This window comes from Oncorhynchus mykiss, chromosome 15, assembly GCF_013265735.2.
Source record: "Oncorhynchus mykiss isolate Arlee chromosome 15, USDA_OmykA_1.1, whole genome shotgun sequence".
NCBI lineage: Eukaryota > Metazoa > Chordata > Actinopteri > Salmoniformes > Salmonidae > Oncorhynchus > Oncorhynchus mykiss.
Genome location: NC_048579.1, coordinates 80,106,202 through 80,134,080, shown reverse-complemented (window position 1 = coordinate 80,134,080; position 27,879 = coordinate 80,106,202). Strand labels below are relative to the sequence as shown.

Sequence of the window (27,879 nt, the reverse complement as noted above, 5' to 3'; positions counted from 1 at the left end):
CAGGACTGGCCCTGGGGTGGAGGGGTACAGGACTGGCTCTGGGGTGGAGGGGTACAGGACTGGCCCTGGGGTGGAGGGGTACAGGACTGGCCCTGGGGTGGAGGGGTACAGGACTGGCCCTGGGGTGGAGGGGTACAGGACTGGCCCTGGGGTGGAGGGATACAGGACTGGGCCTGGGGTGGAGGGATACAGGACTGGGCCTGGGGTGGAGGGGTACAGGACTGGCTCTGGGGTGGAGGGATACAGGACTGGCTCTGGGGTGGAGGGATACAGGACTGGACCTGGGGTGGAGGGATACAGGACTGGACCTGGGGTGGAGGGATACAGGACTGGCCCTGGGGTGGAGGGGCTAGGGGTACAGGACTGGCCCTGGGGTGGAGGGGCTAGGGGTACAGGACTGGCCCTGGGGTGGAGGGGCTAGGGGTACAGGACTGGCCCTGGGGTGGAGGGGTACAGGACTGGCACTGGGGTGGAGGGGTACAGGACTGGCCCTGGGGTGGAGGGGTACAGGACTGGTCCTGGGGTGGCTAGGGGTACAGGACTGGCCCTGGGGTGGAGGGGCTAGGGGTACAGGCCTGGCCCTGAGGTGGAGGGGCTAGGGGTACAGGACTGGCCCTGGGGTGGAGGGGTACAGGACTGGCCCTGGGGTGGAGGGGTACAGGACTGGCCCTGGGGTGGAGGGGTACAGGACTGGCCCTGGGGTTAGTTGATAGGCAGAAGGGTGGAGTTGGGGGCAGCCTGTACCACCCTCCAGGGGGCTCGTCCTCTAAGCTTTCTTCTCCTCCAGTATGTTGTGCAGTTCATCAGCGTCCTCTGCTGTTTTGACCCTGATGAGCATGGCGACAGGGTTGGTAGGGTTGTTGTGGTCCACGACAGGGTTAGGAACACACATCACCATCACGTTGTTCTTTCCCATCCTGGAACAGAGTATGGAGGGCTGGACCATGATGTTCAACAGGATGTTACCTGGAGGAGAGAGAGGGGGTGGGGGGGTTGTTATTGATGAGGGCTGGACCAGGATGTTACCTGGAGGAGAGAGAGGGGGTGGGGGGGGGGTTGTTATTGATGAGGGCTGGACCATGATGTTCAACAGGATGTTACCTGGAGGAGAGAGAGGGGGGGTTATTGATGAGGGCTGGACCATGATGTTCAACAGGATGTTACCTGGAGGAGAGAGAGGGGGGGTTATTGATGAGGGCTGGACCATGATGTTACCTGGAGGAGAGAGAGGGGGGGTTATTGATGAGGGCTGGACCATGATGTTCAACAGGATGTTACCTGGAGGAGAGAGAGAGAGGGGGGGGGGGGTATTGATGAGGGCCGGACCAGGATGTTACCTGGAGGAGAGAGAAAGAGGGAGGGGGGGGGGGTATTGATGAGGGCCGGACCAGGTTTAATAAGGTTTAATAAGGCTTAATGCGCTAAGGTTTAATGCAGTAAGGTTTAATAAGGTTTAATGCAGTAAGGTTTAATAAGGTTTAATGCAGTAAGGTTTAATAAGGTTTAATGCAGTAAGGTTTAATAAGGCTTAATGCAGTAAGGTTTAATAAGGTTTAATGCAGTAAGGTTTAATAAGGCTTAATGCAGTAAGGTTTAATAAGGCTTAATGCAGTAAGGTTTAATAAGATTTAATAAGGCTTAATGCAGTAAGGTTTAATAAGGTTTAATGCAGTAAGGTTTAATAAGGCTTAATGCAGTAAGGTTTAATAAGGCTTAATGCAGTAAGGTTTAATAAGGTTTAATAAGGCTTAATGCAGTAAGGTTTAATAAGGTTTATTGCGGTAAGGTTTAATAAGGTTTAATACAGTAAGGTTTAATAAGGCTTAATGCAGTAAGGTTTAATAAGGTTTAATGCAGTAAGGTTTAATAAGGCTTAATGCAGTAAGGTTTAATAAGCTTTAATAAGGCTTAATGCAGTAAGTTTTATTAAGGTTTAATAAGGCTTAATGCAGTAAGGTTTAATAAGGCTTAATGCGGTAAGGTTTAATAAGGCTTAATGCGGTAAGGTTTAATAAGGATTAATGCAGTAAGGTTTAATAAGCTTTAATAAGGCTTAATGCAGTAAGGTTTATTAAGGTTTAATAGGGCTTAATGCAGTAAGGATTAATAAGGTTTAATAAGGTTTAATGCAGTAAGGTTTAATAAGGTTTAATGCAGTAAGGTTTAATAAGGCTTAATGCAGTAAGGTTTAATAAGGTTTAATAAGGTTTAATGCAGTAAGGTTTAATAAGGCTTAATGCAGTAAGGTTTAATAAGGTTTAATAAGGCTTAATGCAGTAAGGTTTAATAAGGCTTAATAAGGCTTAATGCAGTAAGGTTTAATAAGGTTTAATAAGGCTTAATGCAGTAAGGTTTAATAAGGTTTAATAAGGCTTAATGCAGTAAGGTTTAATAAGGCTTAATTCAGTAAGGTTTAATAAGGTTTAATAAGGCTTAATGCAGTACGGTTTAATAAGGTTTAATAAGGCTTAGTAAATTAAAGTTCTATATTTTAATAACATACTCAGGTTGGTATCTTTCACACCACTGAGTACAGTCTAGGTCTCTAGATAAGGTTTAATAGTGAAAGGGTTAGAAAGGTTTAATAAGGAAAGGTTTAATAAGGAAAGGTTTAATAACATATCCAGGTTGGTGTCAGCATTCTCTAGATAAGGTTTAATAAGGTTTATAACATACCCAGGTTGGTGTCAGCATTCTCTAGATAAGGTTTAATAAGGTTTATAACATACCCAGGTTGGTGTCAGCATTCTCTAGATAAGGTTTAATAAGGTTTATAACATACCCAGGTTGGTGTCAGCAGTCTCTAGATAAGGTTTAATAACATACCCAGGTTGGTGTCCGCGGTCTCTAGATAAGGTTGAATAACATACCCAGGTTGGTGTCAGCGGTCTCTAGATAAGGTTTAATAACATACCCAGGTTGGTGTCCGCGGTCTCTAGATAAGGTTTAATAAGGTTTAATAACATACCCAGGTTGGTGTCAGCGGTCTCTAGATAAGGTTTAATAACATACCCAGGTTGGTGTCAGCGGTCTCTAGATAAGGTTTAATAACATACCCAGGTTGGTGTCAGCAGTCTCTAGATAAGATTTAATAACATACCCAGGTTGGTGTCAGCGGTCTCTAGATAAGGTTCAATAAGGTTTAATAACATACCCAGGTTGGTGTCAGCGGTCTCTAGATAAGGTTGAATAACATACCCAGGTTGGTGTCAGTGGTCTCTAGATAAGGTTTAATAAGGTTTATAACATACCCAGGTTGGTGTCAGCGGTCTCTAGATAAGGTTGAATAACATACCCAGGTTGGTGTCAGCGGTCTCTAGATAAGGTTGAATAACATACCCAGGTTGGTGTCAGTGGTCTCTAGATAAGGTTTAATAAGGTTTATAACATACCCAGGTTGGTGTCAGCGGTCTCTAGATAAGGTTTAATAAGGTTTATAACATACCCAGGTTGGTGTCAGCGGTCTCTAGATAAGGTTTAATAAGGTTTATAACATACCCAGGTTGGTGTCAGCATTCTCTAGATAAGGTTTAATAAGGTTTATAACATACCCAGGTTGGTGTCAGCGGTCTCTAGATAAGGTTTAATAACATACCCAGGTTGGTGTCAGCGGTCTCTAGATAAGGTTTAATAACATACCCAGGTTGGTGTCAGCGGTCTCTAGATAAGGTTGAATAACATACCCAGGTTGGTGTCAGCGGTCTCTAGATAAGGTTGAATAACATACCCAGGTTGGTGTCAGCGGTCTCTAGATAAGGTTTAATAACATACCCAGGTTGGTGTCAGCGGTCTCTAGATAAGGTTTAATAACATACCCAGGTTGGTGTCAGCGGTCTCTAGATAAGGTTGAATAACATACCCAGGTTGGTGTCCGCGGTCTCTGGATAAGGTTTAATAAGGTTTAATAACATACCCAGGTTGGTGTCAGCGGTCTCTAGATAAGGTTTAATAACATACCCAGGTTGGTGTCAGCAGTCTCTAGATAAGGTTTAATAACATACCCAGGTTGGTGTCAGCGGTCTCTAGATAAGGTTTAATAACATACCCAGGTTGGTGTCAGCGGTCTCTAGATAAGGTTTAATAAGGTTTAATAACATACCCAGGTTGGTGTCAGCGGTCTCTAGATAAGGTTTAATAACATACCCAGGTTGGTGTCAGCAGTCTCTAGATAAGGTTTAATAAGGTTTAATAACATACCCAGGTTGGTGTCAGCGGTCTCTAGATAAGGTTGAATAACATACCCAGGTTGGTGTCAGCGGTCTCTAGATAAGGTTTAATAACATACCCAGGTTGGTGTCAGCGGTCTCTAGATAAGGTTTAATAACATACCCAGGTTGGTGTCAGCGGTCTCTAGATAAGGTTTAATAACATACCCAGGTTGGTGTCAGTGGTCTCTAGATAAGGTTCAATAAGGTTTAATAACATACCCAGGTTGGTGTCAGCGGTCTCTAGATAAGGTTTAATAACATACCCAGGTTGGTGTCAGTGGTCTCTAGATAAGGTTCAATAAGGTTTAATAACATACCCAGGTTGGTATCAGTGGTCTCTAGATAAGGTTTAATAAGGTTTAATAACATACCCAGGTTGGTGTCAGCAGTCTCTAGATAAGGTTTAATAAGGTTTAATAACATACCCAGGTTGGTGTCAGCGCGGACTAGCAGCTGTGTCTTTCCGTCTGAGGTGGTTTTCAGATGCAGCGTTCCAACTCCCTTCTCCTTGAACTCCGTCTCTTTCTTATAGAACAGTTTACACCTGGAACACACACACACGACTATTGTCAAGTTCATCGTTTGGAACAAACCCATTTCTGAAAAATACTGGACGTGTGTAACAAATACAAAAGCATTGAATTAATTCACTGTTTTATTCACTGTTTCATAAAGCATAAGAATAATTGTACAATTCTAATATAGTCAGTCTTTTCCAGCGAGTTGAAAAAGGTCTTGAAGCAAAACAACAGGTAAAATATAAACCTGCAAGAGCGTCTGTCAACCGTGAGCCATAATGCATCCCATAATGCATCCCATAATACATCCCATAATGCATCCCTTAATGCATCCCATAATGCATCCCATAATGCATCCCTTAATACATCCCATAATGCATCCCATAATACATCCCATAATGCATCCCATAATGCATCCCATAATGCATCCCTTAATACATCCCATAATGCATCCCATAATGCATCCCTTAATACATCCCATAATGCATCCCATAATACATCCCTTAATACATCCCATAATGCATCCCATAATGCATCCCTTAATGCATCCCATAATGCATCCCATAATGCATCCCTTAATGCATCCCATAATGCATCCCTTAATACATCCCATAATGCATCCCATAATGCATCCCTTAATACATCCCATAATGCATCCCATAATGCATCCCATAATGCATCCCATAATGCATCCCATAATGCATCCCATAATGCATCCCATAATGCATCCCATAATGCATCCCATAATACATCCCATAATGCATCCCATAATACATCCCATAATGCATCCCTTAATGCATCCCATAATGCATCCCTTAATACATCCCATAATGCATCCCATAATGCATCCCTTAATACATCCCATAATGCATCCCATAATGCATCCCATAATGCATCCCATAATGCATCCCATAATGCATCCCATAATACATCCCTTAATACATCCCATAATGCATCCCATAATGCATCCCTTAATGCATCCCATAATGCATCCCATAATGCATCCCATAATGCATCCCATAATGCATCCCATAATACATCCCATAATGCATCCCATAATGCATCCCATAATGCATCCCATAATGCATCCCATAATGCATCCCATAATGCATCCCTTAATACATCCCATAATGCATCCCATAATGCATCCCATAATGCATCCCATAATACATCCCATAATGCATCCCATAATGCATCCCATAATGCATCCCATAATGCATCCCATAATGCATCCCATAATGCATCCCATAATGCATCCCTTAATACATCCCATAATGCATCCCATAATGCATCCCATAATGCATCCCATAATACATCCCATAATACATCCCATAATGCATCCCATAATGCATCCCATAATGCATCCCATAGACAGATCCTACAGATGTATAGAGCCATAATACATCCCATAATCCATCCCATAGACAGATCCTACAGATGTATAGAGCTACAATACATCCCATAATACATCCCATTGGATAATTCAAAGACAGATCCTACAGATGTATAGAGCCATAATACATCCCATAATACATCCCATAGACAGATCCTACAGATGTATAGAGCCATAATACATCCCATAATACATCCCATAGACAGATCCTACAGATGTATAGAGCCATAATACATCCCATAATACATCCCATAGACAGATCCTACAGATGTATAGAGCTATAATACATCCCATAATACATCCCATAGACAGATCCTACAGATGTATAGAGCTATAATACATCCCATAATACATCCCATAGACAGATCCTACAGATGTATAGAGCTATAATACATCCCATAATACATCCCATAGACAGATCCTACAGATGTATAGAGCTATAATACATCCCATAATACATCCCATAGACAGATCCTACAGATGTATAGAGCTACAATACATCCCATAATACATCCCATAGACAGATCCTACAGATGTATAGAGCTATAATACATCCCATAATACATCCCATAGACAGATCCTACAGATGTATAGAGCTATAATACATCCCATAATACATCCCATAGACAGATCCTACAGATGTATAGAGCCATATTTGAAATGTTTCTGTAAAAGGAGACCTACTTTCTGGAGTAGAACGCGTCAGCCTCCTTAATCTCCTGGACTTCCACTTTGGGAGGTTCATCCGACTCCTCCCCGTTTTCATCTACGGGACGACAAGGAAGAGACGGACGTTATGAAGAGCCTCTGATAACCAAACGGACAGAGGAAACAAAAACAGACGGCCTAAATCCACTTTACACTTAGAATATTTACAGAAATTCACTATTTATTTTCCACAATGACCTTTACATGTGAGCTCAGCCTCTTGAATGGGATTTAAAAATATATATTTAAATCACTGGGACTAAAAACCTGAATGTGAGATTTTAGAGAGGTTTAATCTGGGATAAAACATTTGAATGTGATATCTAATAGAGGTTTAATCTCCGGGATTAAAAACCTGAATGTGAGATTTTATAGAGGTTTAATCTGGGATAAAACATTTGAATGTGATATCTAATAGAGGTTTAATCTCCGGGATTAAAAACCTGAATGTGAGTATGTTGTCTATCACTAACAGCACCATATCTCCAGGTAACATTCTGATTATGTTATCACTAGCAGCACTATATCACCAGGTAACATTCTGAGTATGTTGTCAATCACTAGCAGCACTATATCACCAGGTAACATTCTGAGTATGTTGTCTAGCAGCACCATATCACCAGGTAACATTCTGAGTATGTTGTTTATCACTAGCAGCACCATATCACCAGGTAACATTATGAGTATGTTGTCTATCACTAGCAGCACCATATCACCAGGTAACATTCTGAGTATGTTGTCTAGCAGCACCATATCACCAGGTAACATTCTGAGTATGTTGTCTAGCAGCACCATATCACCAGGTAACATTCTGAGTATGTTGTCTAGCAGCACCATATCACCAGGTAACATTCTGAGTATGTTGTTTATCACTAGCAGCACCATATCACCAGGTAACATTATGAGTATGTTGTCTATCACTAGCAGCACCATATCACCAGGTAACATTCTGAGTATGTTGTCTAGCAGCACCATATCACCAGGTAACATTCTGAGTATGTTGTCTAGCAGCACCATATCACCAGGTAACATTCTGAGTATGTTGTCTAGCAGCACCATATCACCAGGTAACATTCTGAGTATGTTGTTTATCACTAACAGCACCATATCACCAGGTAACATTATGAGTATGTTGTCTATCACTAGCAGCACCATATCACCAGGTAACATTCTGAGTATGTTGTCTAGCAGCACCATATCACCAGGTAACATTCTGAGTATGTTGTCTATCACTAACAGCACCATATCACCAGGTAACATTCTGAGTATGTTGTCTTGCAGCACCATATCACCAGGTAACATTCTGAGTATGTTGTCTAGCAGCACCATATCACCAGGTAACATTCTGAGTATGTTGTTTATCACTAACAGCACCATATCACCAGGTAACATTCTGAGTATGTTGTCTAGCAGCACCATATCACCAGGTAACATTCTGAGTATGTTGTCTAGCAGCACCACATATAATATCTAGTCACATGATATCACAGCTGTCGGGACAGTATAATATTTATATTACCCTACATACATAACACCCTTCATATCGTACCTGTTGTCTAACAGCACCATATCACCAGGTACCCTACATAACACCCTCCATATCGTACCTGTGGTCTGGGTGGGGGCAGCCTCCGCTTTTGCCCCACTGAAGGAGAAGGCAGGAGGAGCAGCGCCTCCAAACAGGGAGGAGGAGGAGACACTAGGAGCTCCTCCGGTGCTCAGAGACCCCAACACTGAGCTGTTCCCCTTCTGGCCCAAGCTAAAGCTGATGCCAGCGGGGATCGGAGCAGGAGCGGCTGAGCTCTCCCCCGGGGCCGTAGTGATGCCGTCCTTGTCCTTACTGAAGGAGAACACCGGGGCCGTGGCGGTCGAGCCGGCGGCGCTAGAGGAGGGTGGTGGTGCGGTACTGACTGCCCGCTTCTCCTCTGGTTCCTCTGCTCTGCTACTGCTCTCTGAGCCTCCGTCCGCCACCACAGCAGCTCCAGTCACAGCTCCAGTCCCTCCACTCCCTCCGTACTTCTTATCGATGCTGGCCAGGTGCTTTTCATAGTCCCTGAAGATGGGGTTTAGGTCACAGAGAGGGTTTCCGTTGACGTGCTTGGTGATCCAGTCCCTGACAGAGCAGTTGAGAGCTGTGAGCTGCCTACTGTATTCCTGGTTGTTACCGCTGTTAGTGGAGAGAGAGGAGCTGAGAGACCGACTGGAAACCGCGGGGGAGGAACCATTAGACTGCTGCCCTGTGATGACAGCACTGGAGGTGGGGCCGCTGAATGTTAATGAACCTAGGAGAGGAGGAGGAGGGGGGAGGAAGAGAGGGGATAGAGGGGAGGAGGAGAGGGGATAGAGGAGAGGAGATAGAGGGGAGGAGGAGGTGAAGAGAGAACGAGAATGTAAACGTTCCAGCAGAGAGAGAAGCCGTGACACCTCACAGTAGCCTTAAGACTTCAGCGTGAGTCACCTGGCGCCTAGCAACACAACGACTGTGTTGCCATACCTTCCTCCTTCGCTTGAAAAACAAGAAGGGGGAAAAGGGCAATAGTACCGTTTGTCCATCTTGAGATGCTGTAGCCGGTAAACACTTCCTCAAAATAACTCAAGAAATATATATTTTTCCATCTGACTAGGATGTTTGGTGCAAGTATTTCTCAAGTGAAAAGATGCTTCAGATGGGAAGCCTGCGGACGCCCACAGTATGTCCTGTGTTTCAGATGGGAAGCACGCGGACGCCCGCAGTATGTCCTGTGTTTCAGATGGGAAGCACGCGGACGCCCGCAGTATGCCCTGTGTTTCAGATGGGAAGCCTGCAGACGCCTGCAGTATGCCCTGTGTTTCAGATGGGAAGCCTGCAGACGCCTGCAGTATGCCCTGTGTTTCAGATGGGAAGCCTGCAGACGCCTGCAGTATGCCCTGTGTTTCAGATGGGAAGCCTGCAGACGCCTGCCCGCAGTATGCCCTGTGTTTGACGGTAGAGAAGAAGAGCTGTGTGGCTGTGACAGCACCACACAGAGCGAGAGATGGAGAATGAGCACGTCCTAGACTGACTGACTACTGGAGCATTTCTGTTCTGTCATTCTGCCCTCAGGCACCACACTGGGAGAGGAGCTGACACACACAGCGAACCCCACTGACTCAGCTCCATTATCCTCATACCAGATCCACAGAGGGAACCCCACTGACTCAGCTCCATTAACCTGTAATACCAGATCCACAGAGGGAACCTCACTGACTCAGCTCCATTATCCTGTAATACCAGTCCACAGAGGAAACCCCACTGACTCAGCTCCATTATCCTGTAATACCAGATCCACAGAGGAAACCCCACTGATTCAGCTCCATTATCCTGTAATACACGTCCACAGAGGAAACCCCACTGATTCAGCTCCATTATCCTGTAATACCAGTCCACAGAGGAAACCCCACTGATTCAGCTCCATTATCCTGTAATACCAGTCCACAGAGGAAACCCCACTGATTCAGCTCCATTAACCTGTAATACCAGTCCACAGAGGAAACCCCACTGATTCAGCTCCATTATCCTGTAATACCAGATCCACAGAGGAAACCCCACTGATTCAGCTCCATTATCCTGTAATACCAGTCCACAGAGGAAACCCCACTGATTCAGCTCCATTAACCTGTAATACCAGTCCACAGAGGAAACCCCACTGATTCAGCTCCATTATCCTGTAATACCAGTCCACAGAGCGACCCCCACTGACTCAGCTCCATTATCCTCATACCAGATCCACAGAGGGAACCCCACTGATTCAGCTCCATTAACCTGTAATACCAGTCCACAGAGCGACCCCCACTGACTCAGCTCCATTATCCTCATACCAGATCCACAGAGGAAACCCCACTGATTCAGCTCCATTATCCTGTAATACCAGTCCACAGAGGAAACCCCACTGATTCAGCTCCATTATCCTGTAATACCAGTCCACACAACAAACCTCACTGATTCAGCTCCATTATCCTGTAATACCAGTCCACAGAGGGAACCCCACTGATTCAGCTCCATTAACCTGTAATAGCAGATCCCGCTCAACAATGGAGGATTTTCAACTCGCTTTCACAAGTTATCCTATCGGACTTGCACATTAACTGTACAACGGGTTTCCACCCCCCCCCCCCCCAAACAATCCGTCTCTTACCTGGTGTGGTGGTCTTGGTGGCAGTAGGCGAGGTGAACCCGGTGAGGGCCGGAGTGACAGGTTTGACACTGTTCCCATTGGACAGCCCAGACAGGGGTTTAAACCCTACCCCATTCCCGAACCCGGAGAAGGCTGTGATCCCCTCAGCGGCTGGCCCGGTTCCCGATGTAGGGGCCAGGGAGAACCCTTTGAACACTGTGAATGCTCCTCCACTCTGCCCCTGTAGGCAGAAAAGACAAGAAGGAAACTGGATTCACTAGGGGGAACTGGATGCTTCTATCTCCCTCCATTAGGCTAAAACATCACTGGAGGGGTCTCTGTAAAAAAGAGTTCTGGCATTCAAGTAAGCAAACGCTGCTTGACTTGGGTTAATGTAAAGCTGGAAGGAAGGAAGGAAGGAAGGAAGGAAGGAAGGAAGGAAGGAAGGAAGGAAGGACTGCTTGCCTTGGGTTAATGTAAAGCTGGAAGGAAGGAAGGAAGGAAGCACTGCTTGACTTGGGTTAATGCAAAGCTGGAAGGAAGGAAGGAAGGAAGGAAGCACTGCTTGCCTTGGGTTAATGTAAAGCTGGAAGGAAGGAAGGAAGGAAGGACTGCTTGCCTTGGGTTAATGTAAAGCTGGAAGGAAGGAAGCACTGCTTGCCTTGGGTTAATGTAAAGCTGGAAGGAAGGAAGGAAGGAAGGAAGCACTGCTTGCCTTGGGTTAATGTAAAGCTGGAAGGAAGGAAGGACTGCTTGACTTGGGTTAATGTAAAGCTGGAAGGAAGGAAGGACTGCTTGCCTTGGGTTAATGTAAAGCTGGAAGGAAGGAAGGAAGCACTGCTTGCCTTGGGTTAATGTAAAGCTGGAAGGAAGGAAGGAAGGAAGCACTGCTTGCCTTGGGTTAATGTAAAGCTGGAAGGAAGGAAGGAAGGAAGGAAGCACTGCTTGAATTGGGTTAATGTAAAGCTGGAAGGAAGGAAGGAAGGAAGGAAGGAAGGAAGGAAGGAAGGAAGGAAGCACTGCTTGCCTTGGGTTAATGTAAAGCTGGAAGGAAGGAAGGACTGCTTGCCTTGGGTTAATGTAAAGCTGGAAGTAAGGAAGGACTGCTTGCCTTGGGTTAATGTAAAGCTGGAAGGAAGGAAGGAAGGAAGGAAGGACTGCTTGACTTGGGTTAATGTAAAGCTGGAAGGAAGGAAGGAAGGAAGCACTGCTTGCCTTGGGTTAATGTAAAGCTGGAAGGAAGGAAGGAAGGAAGGAAGGAAGGAAGGAAGGACTGCTTTGACTTGGGTTAATGTAAAGCTGGAAGGAAGGAAGGACTGCTTGACTTGGGTTAATGTAAAGCTGGAAGGAAGGAAGGAAGGAAGGACTGCTTGCCTTGGGTTAATGTAAAGCTGGAAGGAAGGAAGGAAGGAAGGAAGGAAGGAAGGAAGGAAGTAGGGACTGCTTGCCTTGGGTTAATGTAAAGCTGGAAGGAAGGAAGGATGGAAGGAAGGACTGCTTGCCTTGGGTTAATGTAAAGCTGGAAGGAAGGAAGGAAGGAAGCACTGCTTGACTTGGGTTAATGTAAAGCTGGAAGGAAGGAAGCACTGCTTGCCTTGGGTTAATGTAAAGCTGGAAGGAAGGAAGGAAGGAAGGACTGCTTGACTTGGGTTAATGTAAAGCTGGAAGGAAGGAAGGATGGAAGGAAGGACTGCTTGCCTTGGGTTAATGTAAAGCTGGAAGGAAGGAAGGAAGGAAGCACTGCTTGACTTGGGTTAATGTAAAGCTGGAAGGAAGGAAGGAAGGAAGCACTGCTTGCCTTGGGTTAATGTAAAGCTGGAAGGAAGGAAGGACTGCTTGACTTGGGTTAATGTAAAGCTGGAAGGAAGGAAGGAAGCACTGCTTGCCTTGGGTTAATGTAAAGCTGGAAGGAAGGAAGGAAGGACTGCTTGACTTGGGTTAATGTAAAGCTGGAAGGAAGGAAGGACTGCTTGACTTGGGTTAATGTAAAGCTGGAAGGAAGGAAGGAAGGAAGGAAGGAAGGAAGGAAGGATGGAAGGAAGGACTGCTTGCCTTGGGTTAATGTAAAGCTGGAAGGAAGGAAGGAAGGACTGCTTGCCTTGGGTTAATGTAAAGCTGGAAGGAAGGAAGGACTGCTTGCCTTGGGTTAATGTAAAGCTGGAAGGAAGGAAGGATGGAAGGACTGCTTTCCTTGGGTTAATGTAAAGCTGGAAGGAAGGAAGGAAGGAAGGAAGGAAGGAAGGAAGGAAGGAAGGAAGGAAGGACTGCTTGACTTGGGTTAATGTAAAGCTGGAAGGAAGGAAGCACTGCTTGCCTTGGGTTAATGTAAAGCTGGAAAGAAGGAAGGAAGTACTGCTTGAATTGGGTTAATGTGAAGCTGGAAGGAAGGAAGCACTGCTTGCCTTGGGTTAATGTAAAGCTGGGTTGTGTTCAGTAGGCACTAAACTGAAGAAAACGTGAAACAGGGATGTAGTTGCCACCTGAACTTGTGCAATAAGAAACACTTGTTTTTTCTTCTAATGAACATGACCCAGGTTTCCCCCTGACACACTAAGACAGCATGCATGTGAGCTAGTTCCTGTGGTGTTGGTTAGTTAACGAGTCTAGAAAAGTATGTGGCCATTAATGCCAGCTTCTAGCCTACGTCACCTAGGTCAACAGCTGGTCACACACACACAGACAGCATGCATGCTAGTGCCCTTGGGCGTTGGTTAGTCAGTCAGGTAGCCTACGTCACCTAGGTCAACAGCTAGTCACACACACACATAGACAGCATGCATGCTAGTGCCCTTGGGCGTTGGTTAGTCAGTCAGGTAACCTACGTCACCTAGGTCAACAGCTAGTCACACACACACACACAGACAGCATGCATGCTAGTGCCCTTGGGAGTTGGTTAGTCAGTCAGGCAGCCTACCTCTGAACCAGCAGCCCGACGCTTGGCCTTCTTGATGGGCCTGCTCTTCATCACATCATCACTAGCGATGGAAAATGTCCCTGCCTGATGAACACCATCAGAACACTATTAGAAATAGGATCAAATATGTACAACACATCCTTACTCTGCTATATAGTCCAGGTAATATATACAACACATCCTTACTCTGCTATATAGTCCAGGTAATATATACATCCTTACTCTGCTATATAGTCCAGGTAATATATACAACCTTACTCTGCTATATAGTCCAGGTAATATATACAACACATCCTTACTCTGCTACATAGTCCAGGTAATATATACATCCTTACTCTGCTATATAGTCCAGGTAATATATACATCCTTACTCTGCTATATAGTCCAGGTAATATATACATCCTTACTCTGCTATATAGTCCAGGTAATATATACATCCTTACTCTGCTATATAGTCCAGGTAATATATACATCCTTACTCTGCTATATAGTCCAGGTAATATATACATCCTTACTCTGCTATATAGTCCAGGTAATATATACATCCTTACTCTGCTATATAGTCCAGGTAATATATACATCCTTACTCTGCTATATAGTCCAGGTAATATATACATCCTTACTCTGCTATATAGTCCAGGTAATATATACATCCTTACTCTGCTATATAGTCCAGGTAATATGTACATCCTTACTCTGCTATATAGTCCAGGTAATATGTACAACACATCCTTACTCTGCTATATAGTCCAGGTAATATATACATCCTTACTCTGCTATATAGTCCAGGTAATATATACATCCTTACTCTGCTATATAGTCCAGGTAATATATACATCCTTACTCTGCTATATAGTCCAGGTAATATATACAACCTTACTCTGCTATATAGTCCAGGTAATATATACAACACATCCTTACTCTGCTATATAGTCCAGGTAATATATACATCCTTACTCTGCTATATAGTCCAGGTAATATATACAACCTTACTCTGCTATATAGTCCAGGTAATATATACAACACATCCTTACTCTGCTATATAGTCCAGGTAATATATACATCCTTACTCTGCTATATAGTCCAGGTAATATATACAACACATCCTTACTCTGCTATATAGTCCAGGTAATATATACATCCTTACTCTGCTATATAGTCCAGGTAATATATACATCCTTACTCTGCTATATAGTCCAGGTAATATATACATCCTTACTCTGCTATATAGTCCAGGTAATATGTACAACACATCCTTACTCTGCTATATAGTCCAGGTAATATATACAATACATCCTTACTCTGCTATATAGTCCAGGTAATATATACATCCTTACTCTGCTATATAGTCCAGGTAATATATACATCCTTACTCTGCTATATAGTCCAGGTAATATATACATCCTTACTCTGCTATATAGTCCAGGTAATATATACATCCTTACTCTGCTATATAGTCCAGGTAATATATACATCCTTACTCTGCTATATAGTCCAGGTAATATGTACAACACATCCTTACTCTGCTATATAGTCCAGGTAATATATACAATACATCCTTACTCTGCTATATAGTCCAGGTAATATATACATCCTTACTCTGCTATATAGTCCAGGTAATATATACAACCTTACTCTGCTATATAGTCCAGGTAATATATACATCCTTACTCTGCTATATAGTCCAGGTAATATATACATCCTTACTCTGCTATATAGTCCAGGTAATATATACAACCTTACTCTGCTATATAGTCCAGGTAATATATACATCCTTACTCTGCTATATAGTCCAGGTAATATATACATCCTTACTCTGCTATATAGTCCAGGTAATATATACATCCTTACTCTGCTATATAGTCCAGGTAATATATACATCCTTACTCTGCTATATAGTCCAGGTAATATGTACAACACATCCTTACTCTGCTATATAGTCCAGGTAATATATACAATACATCCTTACTCTGCTATATAGTCCAGGTAATATGTACAACACATCCTTACTCTGCTATATAGTCCAGGTAATATATACAATACATCCTTACTCTGCTATATAGTCCAGGTAATATATACATCCTTACTCTGCTATATAGTCCAGGTAATATATACATCCTTACTCTGCTATATAGTCCAGGTAATATATACAACCTTACTCTGCTATATAGTCCAGGTAATATATACATCCTTACTCTGCTATATAGTCCAGGTAATATATACATCCTTACTCTGCTATATAGTCCAGGTAATATATACATCCTTACTCTGCTATATAGTCCAGGTAATATGTACAACACATAATTTATTTATTTTATTTTAACCAGGTAGGCTAGTTGAGAACAAGTTGTCATTTATAACTGCAACCTGACCAAGATAAAGCAAAGCAGTTCGACACAAAACAACAACACAGAGTTACACATGGAATAAACAAGAGTACAGTCAATAACACAATAGAGAAAAAATAAAGTCTATATACAGTGTGTGTAAATGGCGTGAGGAGGTAAGGCAATAAATAGGCCGTAGTAGCGAAGTAATTACAGTTTAGCAGATTAACACTGGAGTGGTGGATGAGCAGATGGTGATGGTGTGTAAGTAGTGATACTGGTGTGTAAGTAGTGATACTGGTGTGTAAGTAGTGATACTGGTGTGCAAAAGAGCAGAAAAGTAAATAAAAACAATATGGGGATGAGTTAGGTAGATTGGATGGGCTATTTACAGATGGACTATGTACAGCTGCAGCGATCGGTTAGCTGCTCAGATAGCAGATGTTTAAAGTTATTGAGGGAGATATGAGTCTCCAGCTTCAGCGATTTTTGCAAATCGTTCCAGTCATTGGCAGCAGAGAACTGGAAGGAAAGGTGGCCAAAGTAGGTGTTGGCTTTGGGGGTGACCAGTGAGATATACCTGCTGGAGCGCGTGGTACCCGGTTGGGTGTTGTTATGGTGACCAGTGAGATAAGATAAGGCGGGGCTATACCTAGCAAAGACTTGTAGATGACCTGGAGCCAGTGGGTTTGGCGACGAATATGCAGGTGATGTGATGAGCGGTATAAAGGTGCTTTAGTAACAAAGCGGATGGCACTGTGATAAACGGCATCCAGTTTGCTGAGTAGAGTATTGGAAGCTATTTTGTAGATGACATTTTCGAAGTCGAGGATCGGTAGGATAGTCAGTTTTACAAGGGTAAGTTTGGCGGCGTGATTGAAGGAGGCTTTGTTGAGAAATAGGAAGCCGATTCTAGATTTAACTTTGGATTGGAGATGTTTAATACGAGTCTGGAAGGAGAGTTTACAGTCTAACCAGACACCTAGGTATTTGTAGTTGTCCACATATTCTAGGTCAGAACGTCCAGAGTAGTGATGCTGGGTGGGTGCAGGCAGCGAACAGTTGAAAAGCCTGCATTTGGTTTTACTAGCGTTTAAGAGCAGTTGGAGGCCACGGAAGGAGTGTTGTATGGCATTGAAGCTCGTTTGGAGGTTTGTTAACACAGTGTCCAAAGAAGGGCCAGATGTATACAGAATGGTGTCGTCTGCGTAGAGGTGGATCAGGGAATCACCCGCAGCAAGAGCGACATCGTTGATATATACAGATAAAAGAGTCGGCCCAGGAATTGAACCCTGTGGTACCCCCAAAGAGACTGCCAGAGGTCCGGACAACAGACCCTCCGATTTGACACACTGAACTCTGTCTGCGAAGTAGTTGGTGAACCAGACGAGGCAGTCATTTGAGAAACTAAGGCTATTGAGTCTGCCGATAAGAATATGGTGATTGACAGAGTCAAAAGCCTTGGCCAGGTCGATGAAGACGGCTGCACAGTACTGTCTTTATCGATGGCGGTTATGATATCGTTTAGTACCTTGAGCGTGGCTGAGGTGCACCCGTGACCAGCTCGGAAACCGGACTGCACAGCAGAGAAGGTACGGTGGGATTCGAAATGATCAGTAATCTGTTTATTAACTTGGCTTTCGAAGACTTTAGAAAGGCAGGGCAGGATGGATATAGGTCTGTAGCAGTTTGGGTCTAGAGGCAGGGCAGGATGGTTATAGGTCTATAACAGTTTGGGTCTAGAGTGTCACCCCCTTGAAGAGAGGGTTCTACAACATTGAATCAACATGTAAGGCCATGTTTGACAATCTTCTTTGTAACCATAGTAACTCGGGGCTAACCTCAGTAACCGTAGTAACAAGGGGCTAACCTCAGTAACCGTAGTAACTCGGGGCTAACCTCAGTAACCGTAGTAACTCGGGGCTAACCTCAGTAACCGTAGTAACTCGGGGCTAACCTCGTAACCGTAGTAACTCGGGGCTAACCTCGTAACCGTAGTAACTCGGGGCTAACCTCGTAACCGTAGTAACTCGGGGCTAACCTCGTAACCGTAGTAACTCGGGGCTAACCTCGTAACCGTAGTAACTCGGGGCTAACCTCGTAACCGTAGTAACTCGGGGCTAACCTCGTAACCGTAGTAACTCGGGGCTAACCTCAGTAACCGTAGTAACTCGGGGCTAACCTCAGTAACCGTAGTAACTCGGGGCTAACCTCAGTAACCGTAGTAACTCGGGGCTAACCTCAGTAACCGTAGTAACTCGGGGCTAACCTCAGTAACCGCAGTAACTCGGGGCTAACCTCAGTAACCGTAGTAACTTGGGGCTAACCTCAGTAACCGTAGTAACTCGGGGCTAACCTCAGTAACCGTAGTAACTCTGGGCTAACCGTGTAACTGACGGTTATAGATGAAGACCTTCATGAAAATAAACAGTAAATGATCTATTAAAAACGGCTGACTGAAGACGGGGCCGATCATTGGTGCGGTTGAGTCAGTTTCTGTAGTAACATGGCCTTAAACATGATGTAACTGTTGCTCCTTGCTGAAACAAGCAACAAATCATTATTCGGTTCCCACAATGCAGCAGCAGCACACATGTAGTTATGAAATAGAATGAATAGAACAGGCTTGGAACCTCTAACCCTGGTAAATAGAATGAATAGAACAGGCTTGGAACCTCTAACCCTGGTAAATAGAATGAATAGAACAGGCTTGGAACCTCTAACCCTGGTAAATAGAATGAATAGAACAGGCTTGGAACCTCTAACCCTGGTAAATAGAATAGGCTTGGAACCTCTAAACCTGGTAAATAGAATGAATAGAACCTGTAACCCTGGTAATATGACTGGTAAACAGAATGAATAGAACCTGTAACCCTGGTAATATGACTGGTAAATAGAATGAATAGAACCTGTAACCCTGGTAATATGACTGGTAAATAGAATGAATAGAACCTGTAACCCTGGTAAATAGAATGAATAGAACCTGTAACCCTGGTAATATGACTGGTAAATAGAATTAATAGAACCTGTAACCCTGGTAATATGACTGGTAAACAGAATGAATAGAACCTGTAACCCTGGTAATATGACTGGTAAATAGAATGAATAGAACCTGTAACCCTGGTAATGTGACTGGTAAATAGAATGAATAGAACCTGTAACCCTGGTACTATGACTGGTAAATAGAATGAATAGAACCTGTAACCCTGGTAATATGACTGGTAAATAGAATGAATAGAACCTGTAACCCTGGTAATATGACTGGTAAATAGAATGAATAGAACCTGTAACCCTGGTAATATGACTGGTAAACAGAATGAATAGAACCTGTAACCCTGGTAATATGACTGGTAAATAGAATGAATAGAACCTGTAACCCTGGTAATATGACTGGTAAATAGAATGAATAGAACCTGTAACCCTGGTAATATGACTGGTAAATAGAATGAATAGAACCTCTAACCCTGGTAATATGACTGGTAAATAGAATGAATAGAACCTCTAACCCTGGTAATATGACTGGTAAATAGAATGAATATAACCTCTAACCCTGGTAATATGACTGGTAAATAGAATGAATAGAACCTGTAACCCTGGTAATATGACTGGTAAATAGAATGAATAGAACCTGTAACCCTGGTAATATGACTGGTAAATAGAATGAATAGAACCTCTAACCCTGGTAATATGACTGGTAAATAGAATGAATAGAACCTGTAACCCTGGTAATATGACTGGTAAATAGAATGAATAGAACCTGTAACCCTGGTAATATGACTGGTAAATAGAATTAATAGAACCTGTAACCCTGGTAATATGACTGGCAAATAGAATGAATATAACCTGTAACCCTGGTAATAAGACTGGTAAATAGAATGAATAGAACCTGTAACCCTGGTAATAAGACTGGTAAATAGAATGAATAGAACCTCTAACCCTGGTAATATAACTGGTAAATAGAATGAATAGAACCTCTAACCCTGGTAAATAGAATGAATAGAACAAGCTTGGAACCTCTAACCCTGGTAATATGACTGGTAAACTCATGGCTGCCTGGTATTGTGATGTAATCATTTCCATGGTAATGTAGAATGTTTATTCAAATGATGTTCACTGATGTGGCTCAAACAATGGAATGTATTATTTGTAACGTCTGTAGAGTTGAATCAACAAATAACAGCACAGGGTACACTTCCTGCTTTTACTTCCTGCTTTGCTCCAAGGTTAAAAAAAAAAACAAGGTTACAACAACGTAATAACTCCCATCAGGAAGGATTTGAAAATAAAACAAATTCATGGGACCAGCTCAGTTGAAAACTACTTGCTAATTAGCAACGCCGGTCCCATGAATCGCCAAATTATGGGATATTAGAACCCCTCTGTCTTATTAACCTTGTAATCTTCAGCCCAGACGTTAGCTAGCTGGCTAGATGGTTGTCTATTTTCTCACATTAGCTTCAATGCTATTTTATTTCCTTACAAACCTCATGATCTGTTTCAGACAGCTTGCCTTCTGCCGAGGCAGCATAGCTCCAATACCTGAGCTGATCACATGGTTGATTCAGAGAGGTAGAACCTCAAACATTATTGTGAAGCCGGTGTCTTTAACCTTCAAATTTTATAACCTAGCTTTGCTCCTATGGGGACACTCAACATGGCCGCAAGTCCTGCCATTATGCCACCATCCGTTCTAGTCATTCTATTTCTATGGCAGCAGATGCAGTCAGGAGCAGATGAGGGGAGAAAATGTGTTTAATTTATTTATTTTTTCTCATAAAATATAACTCATAAAACTAACTCATACGTAGACTGCTGTCATTTGGCTGGCTACCGTCACTGAAGGCCTATCCAACCAGCTCTCTAGCTCCTGAGTAACCCTCTATACCAATCACTGAAGGCCTATCCAACCCCTCTATACCAATCACTGAAGGCCTATCCAACCCCTCTATACCAATCACTGAAGGCCTATCCAACCCCTCTATACCAATCACTGAAGGCCTATCCAACCCCTCTATACCAATCACTGAAGGCCTATCCAACCCCCTCTATACCAATCACTGAAGCCCTATCCAACCCCCTCAATACCAATCACTGAAGCCCTATCCAACCCCCTCTATACCAATCACTGAAGGCCTATCCAACCCCCTCTATACCAATCACTGAAGCCCTATCCAACCCCCTCTATACCAATCACTGAAGGCCTATCCAACCCCTCTATACCAATCACTGAAGGCCTACCCAACCCCTCTATCACTGAAGGCCTATCCAACCTCCTCTATACCAATCACTGAAGACCTATCCAACCCCCTCCATACCAATCACTGAAGGCCTACCCAACCCCTCTATACCAATTACTGAAGGCCTATCCAACCCCTCTATACCAATCACTGAAGGCCTACCAACCCCTCTATATCAAATCACTGAAGGCCTACCAACCCCTCTATACCAATCACTGAAGGCCTACCCAACCCCTCTATCACTGAAGCCCTATCCAACCCCTCTATACCAATCACTGAAGGCCTACCCAACCCCTCTATCACTGAAGGCCTATCCAAACCCTCTATACCAATCACTGAAGGCCTACCCAACCCCTCCATACCAATCACTGAAGGCCTACCAACCCCTCTATACCAATCACTGAAGGCCTACCCAACCCCTCTATCACTGAAGGCCTATCCAACCCCTCTATACCAATCACTGAAGGCCTACCCAACCCCCTCTATACCAATCACTGAAGGCCTATCCAACCCCATCTATACCAATCACTGAAGGCCTACCCAACCCCTCTATCACTGAAGGCCTATCCAACCCCTCTATACCAATCACTGAAGGCCTATCCAACCCCCTCTATACCAATCACTGAAGGCCTATCCAACCCCATCTATACCAATCACTGAAGGCCTACCCAACCCCTCTATCACTGAAGGCCTATCCAACCTCCTCTATACCAATCACTGAAGGCCTATCCAACCCCATCTATACCAATCACTGAAGGCCTACCCAACCCCCTCTATACCAATCACTGAAGGCCTATCCAACCCCATCTATACCAATCACTGAAGGCCTACCCAACCCCTCTATCACTGAAGACCTATCCAACCCCTCTATACCAATCACTGAAGGCCTACCCAACCCCTCTATCACTGAAGGCCTGCAGGCTGTGTATTATTAGACAGTCTATAGTAGTATCAGTGAGGCAGTAGAACCACAGTGCAGCAGCCAACCTCCTCTCCCTCATCCTCCTGATCCCAGTTCCGGTCAGTCAGCTCTTTGTCGGCAATCCTCTTCGCCATGGCAACGCTGCTCTCTGGTAGACAACACAAGAGATGAGTCAACACACAAATGATTCAACGGTGATCATTAATAACATACTTCAAAATGTCTCGTTATTTTTGTGAGTTTCAGTGGTTACACGATACAAGTATACTATAAACAAATACAATAAAACACTAGAGAATCTCAATAAACAATATTTCAACATCTGGGACATTGGACGAACATAATTAACTACAGTAAACAGCAAACTAAGTTAACTACAGTAACTAGTTGATTAAGGTGAGTGCTTTCCCCCCTATGTCCCGTTAGACTGAGTTGATGTAGCTAGTTATTAAATTATATATGATGTATATATTATATATATCTTATATAGTTAGTTATGCAACACGTTGATACTGATTTAAGTCACAAACTGTTGTACAAAGAGACAGGAAAGTGGAGGACAAAAGAAGAGCCCGTGTGTGTTGTTGTTTAGTGAATAGTTATGGGCTCGCTAATGATGAAATATCAACACAGGTAACTTTAGCTTGCACCATTAGGATATCGAAATGCCTGGTAGTAACTAGATGTACTACGAGTTAACTAAGTAACGTTACATATCATCGAGTACGTATTTTCTCTTCTGGCTAAGGATAATTTGGCCAACCATCTGTGGGTGGATTTCCTTTCTCTAATGTTAGCCAACTCTAAATGTGTGTCAATATCAAAGACAATAGTAGTTAGCGGACTATAAAAAGTTCGGCGAAATATCAGCTGCCGGTAACAACACGGGTTACTTATGTATCTAACAAGTTAGCTAGTTCGCTAACCAATTTAACAACTTGCTATTTTTTGGCATGATATATTTGGTACCTTTTAGTCACACGTGGAGCAGAGTAACATTAGAGTGTATTTTGCGTGTTTAGCATGGCCCTATAATGTGATTTATTCCATGCTAGCTACAGTAGCACCACCATCAACAATATGAACAACCATGAAGTCTCCTGCTAGCTGTGTTGATAGGCTAACTACTGCTCCGATGTCATTGAATATATAAAAGAAACATACCTTTTTTCCCCCCCTTTAATTAAAATGTTCGATAACAACTGCCCTTTGATAGTAAATCAATTCCAAATGCTACTAAACTTGGAATAATCGTTGGTTGTCCGATCAGCGAAGAAGAAGAGGCAAAGCGAGAGGTTTTACTCCGCCCATCGGAATTGTGATTTATTTTGTTGTATGTGTGGGGTCAATGAGAGTGTAGAGTTTGGTCGAATTTAAACATTTAATTTGCTACATGAGGTTTATTTGGTCGAATAAAAGTTTCAGTAATGTTTAGGCTGTTACGAATGCACTGATAAAAGTGGACGCACTTAATAAAAAAAATAATAAAACAACGACTTTTATGTTATTCATATATGTGTATCTGCCCTCTCATTGGTTAGAATGGTCCACGCGATCTCTCCCGGTCTATATACCTCAGACGACGTTTACACGCACACAATAATGCGATTATTATAGATATGTTAATATGATAGTTTGATTAAAAATATTGACATGGTATGAAAGAAGAACGATTCTGTAATAATCCTGTTTACATAGACACATCTGAAAAGGATATCTGATAGCACTTAGAAATGCAATCAAAATTAACGTTCTACCACACAGCCAACAATTTATTTTTGGGAAGCATATTTGATTCTGAGTTTGTATGTGAAAAAAACGACTTCTAAGAAGCATAGATTCTGTTTTCAAACTCACTCCTGCTAAAGAGGGCTGTTCACTTGGCTGGCGCGAGCACATGCAGAGGTCCAATACACTTCTGGAATGACGATTGTGTTTACACGTTCTAATAGTTCGAAAGATTGCTCAGAAAACCAGATGTTTTAATCGGAGTATGATTTTGACCTTACGCCGATTATTAAAATAAACAGAGGACGGTGTTTACAAGACTATTTCATAATCATCCTACTGCCACAATCCATTGAATAGCAAAGTATTAGTGTGCGCGGAAACATACTGAGTACGTTTACATGCACAATAATAATTTGATATTAAACTGACCAAATTCAGCACTTGGTAAAGCAAGCCTTCCTCTTGTGAACGAGTTAATTGAGTTTGGAAAAACTGAACGTTTGTATCTTATAGTTTTAACATACAAACTGTATATGTCCGAACTCAGAATCAAATAGTCTTGGCAAAAAAGAACACGGTCACTGTGGTAAGAATGTTGTTTTGGGCCAGCAGTTTTGTTGCATTTATCAAGAGTTCCATCAGTAGCTTGATTTCAGATTATTAGGGAAATCGTTCTTCTTGCAAAGCATGTAAACGATTAAAATGAACATATATAACAATATTAACCTTTCTACAATAATCACATTATTGTGTGCATGTAACCGTGCTCAGTAATGTCTCTACCTCCCGCCTGCATTCCATCTTTGACAACATGTATTTCCATCGTTAGAGCGGTCACTTGATTATCTTGTCAATATAATAGAAAGTCTTTGGTTTAGTTTAGTAAATGTGTCCAGGCCTTTTCACGCCGCCATTTCACAAAACGGAATCTCCGCGCGCCTCGTCTCCGTTTTCCCAATGCGCAAGTGCGAAATATAGGACCATTCACGGGAGTTGTAGTCCTGTAGCAGAGTTTGAGAGTCCTTTTAAGAGCTCAGTGTCTGTTTGTCTGCATGTTTTAAAATATTTATACTGAAATTCACCCCAGAAATTCCCCAAAACTCACTTCCTCAAGAGAATGGTGATGAGGAGATTATACACACACACACACATACACACTTAGAGTTGTGCCACACTATATATCCTGTCAGTGAGGTGTTCAATATTCATACTGTATGATTCAAAATAGGCACAGAATGTGCTTGTGATACTTATGGCATGAGATGGTGTCTTCCTCATCAGGGCTGTGGCTTCAAATCATTATGGCTCTACCCCATGCTACATTATGGAGACGTCATTTATAGATCGGCAGGTAAGGGTGCTCTCGAGCAGCTAGATGTTCTTTACCATTCGGCCATCAGATTTTCCACCAATGTTCCTTACAGGACACATCACTGTACTCTGTACTCCTCTGTAAACTGGTCATCTCTGTATACCCGTCACAAGACCCACTGGTTGATGCTTATTTATAAAACCCTCTTAGGCCTCACTCCCCCCTATCTGAGATATCTACTGCAGCCCTCATCCTCCACATACAACACCCGTTCTGCCAGTCACATTCTGTTAAAGGTCCCCAAAGCACACACATCCCTGGGTCGCTCCTCTTGTCAGTTTGCTGCAGCTAGCGACTGGAACGAGCTGCAACAAACACTCAAACTGGACAGTTTTATCTCAATATCTTCATTCAAAGACTCAATCATGGACACTTACTGACAGTTGTGTCTGCTTTGTGTGATGTGTTGTTGTCTCGACCTTCTTGCACTTTGTGCTGTTGTCTGTGCCCAACAATATATGTACCCTGTTTGTGCTGCTACCATGTTGTGTTGCTGCCATGTTGTGTTGCTGCCATGTTGTTGTTATGTTGTGTTGCTGCCATGTTGTGCTGCTACCATGTTGTTGTTATGTTGTGTTGCTGCCATGTTGTGTTGCTGCCATGTTGTTGTTATGTTGTGTTGCTGCCATGTTGTGTTGCTGCCGTGTTGTGTTGCTGCCATGTTGTTGTTATGTTGTGTTGCTGCCATGTTGTTGTTATGTTGTGTTGCTGCCATGTTGTTGTTATGTTGTGTTGCTACCATGTTGTTGTTATGTTGTGTTGCTGCCATGTTGTTGTTATGTTGTGTTGCTGCCATGTTGTGTTGCTGCCATGTTGTTGTTATGTTGTGTTGCTACCATGTTGTGTTGCTGCCATGTTGTGTTGCTACCATGTTGTGTTGCTACCATGTTGCTATGTTGTTGTCTCAGGTCTCTCTTTATGTAGTGTTGTTTTGCTACCATGCTGTGTTGCTACCATGTTGTGTTGCTACCATGTTGTGTTGCTACCATGTTGCTATGTTGTTGTCTCAGGTCTCTCTTTATGTAGTGTTGTGTTGCTACCATGCTGTGTTGCTACCATGTTGTTGTTATGTTGTGTTGCTACCATGCTGTGTTGTCATGTGTTGCTGCCTTGCTATGCTTTATTTATTTGTTACTTTTTATCCCATCCCCCCGTCCACGCAGGAGGCCTTTTAGTAGGCCGTCATTGTAAATAAGAATTTGTTCTTTACTGACTTGCCCAGTTAAATAAAGGTCAAATAAAAAATCATACAAAATAAAAATAGCTGGTCTCCAGGGACTGAGGGTAGAATGGCTCCAGGGACTGAGGGTAGAATGGCTCCAGGGACTGAGGGTAGAATGGCTCCAGGGACTGAGGGTAGAATGGCTCCAGGGACTGAGGGTAGAATGGCTCCAGGGACTGAGGGTAGAATGGCTCCAGGGACTGAGGGTAGAATGGCTCCAGGGACTGAGGGTAGAATGGCTCCAGGGACTGAGGGTAGAATGGCTCCAGGGACTGAGGGTAGAATGGCTCCAGGGACTGAGGGTAGAATGGCTCCAGGGACTAAGGGTAGAATGTCTCCAGGGACTGAGGGTAGAATGGCTCCAGGGACTGAGGGTAGAATGGCTCCAGGGACTGAGGGTAGAATGGCTCCAGGGACTGAGGGTAGAATGGCTCCAGGGACTGAGGGTAGAATGGCTCCAGGGACTGAGGGTAGAATGGCTCCAGGGACTGAGGGTAGAATGGCTCCAGGGACTGAGGGTAGAATGGCTCCAGGGACTGAGGGTAGAATGGCTCCAGGGACTGAGGGTAGAATGGCTCCAGGGACTGAGGGTAGAATGGCTCCAGGGACTGAGGGTAGAATGGCTCCAGGGACTGAGGGTAGAATGGCTCCAGGGACTGAGGGTAGAATGGCTCCAGGGACTGAGGGTAGAATGGCTCCAGGGACTGAGGGTAGAATGGCTCCAGGGACTGAGGGTAGAATGGCTCCAGGGACTGAGGGTTGAATTTCTCCAGAGCAGTAGACCAGACTGCAGTAGGCCAGACTGCAGTAGACCAGGCTGCAGTAGGCCAGGCTGCAGTAGGCCAGGCTGCAGTAGGCCAGGCTGCAGTAGACCAGGTTGCAGTAGACCAGTTAGCAGTAGTCCATGGCTGCAGTAGACCAGGCTGCAGTAGACCAGGCAGCAGTAGACCAGGTTGCAGTAGACCAGGCTGCAGTAGACCAGGCTGCAGTAGGCCAGGCTGCAGTAGACCAGGCTGCAGTAGACCAGGCAGCAGTAGACCAGGTTGCAGTAGACCAGGCTGCAGTAGACCAGGCTGCAGTAGGCCAGGCTGCAGTAGGCCATCGCTGAAGTAGACCAGTTAGCAGTATACCAGTTAGCAGTAGACCAGGCTGCAGTAGACCATGGCTGCAGTAGACCAGGCTGCAGTAGACCAG

The 27,879-nt window shown here is 43.7% G+C and overlaps 1 protein-coding gene across 6 annotated transcripts; it reads right to left on the bottom strand.

Annotated features, from left to right (window-relative positions):
• Positions 1-381: 381 nt before the first annotated feature.
• Positions 382-25,001, bottom strand: LOC118936540 (nuclear pore complex protein Nup50-like). 6 transcript variants are annotated; one of them, XM_036945487.1, is made up of 8 exons: positions 24,875-25,001; positions 22,426-22,508; positions 13,875-13,979; positions 10,982-11,201; positions 8,435-9,109; positions 6,804-6,885; positions 4,634-4,752; positions 382-966 (listed from the first exon to the last, which is right to left on the bottom strand). In XM_036945487.1, the coding sequence occupies exons 1-8, from the start codon at positions 24,912-24,914 to the stop codon at positions 767-769; spliced, it is 1,524 nt and encodes a 507-aa protein (XP_036801382.1). In that variant the 5' UTR covers positions 24,915-25,001; the 3' UTR covers positions 382-766. The 6 variants fall into 6 exon arrangements, with proteins under 6 accessions (XP_036801382.1, XP_036801383.1, XP_036801384.1 ...); XM_036945488.1 differs by having other exon boundaries at positions 13,875-13,958; positions 24,875-25,000; XM_036945489.1 differs by lacking the exon at positions 24,875-25,001 and adding an exon at positions 23,525-23,693.
• Between the last annotated feature and the right edge of the window lie 2,878 nt (positions 25,002-27,879).

Coding starts and splice junctions, on each gene's coding strand:
- LOC118936540 (XM_036945487.1), bottom strand. CDS start 24,914: ATGGAAATACATGTTGTCAAAGATGGAATGCAGGCGGGAG. Junction 22,509..24,874: donor AGATGGAATGCAGGCGGGAG/GTAGAGACATTA, acceptor GTTGTCTACCAG/AGAGCAGCGTTGCCATGGCG. Junction 6,886..8,434: donor TGCCCCCACCCAGACCACAG/GTACGATATGGA, acceptor GTCGTCCCGTAG/ATGAAAACGGGGAGGAGTCG.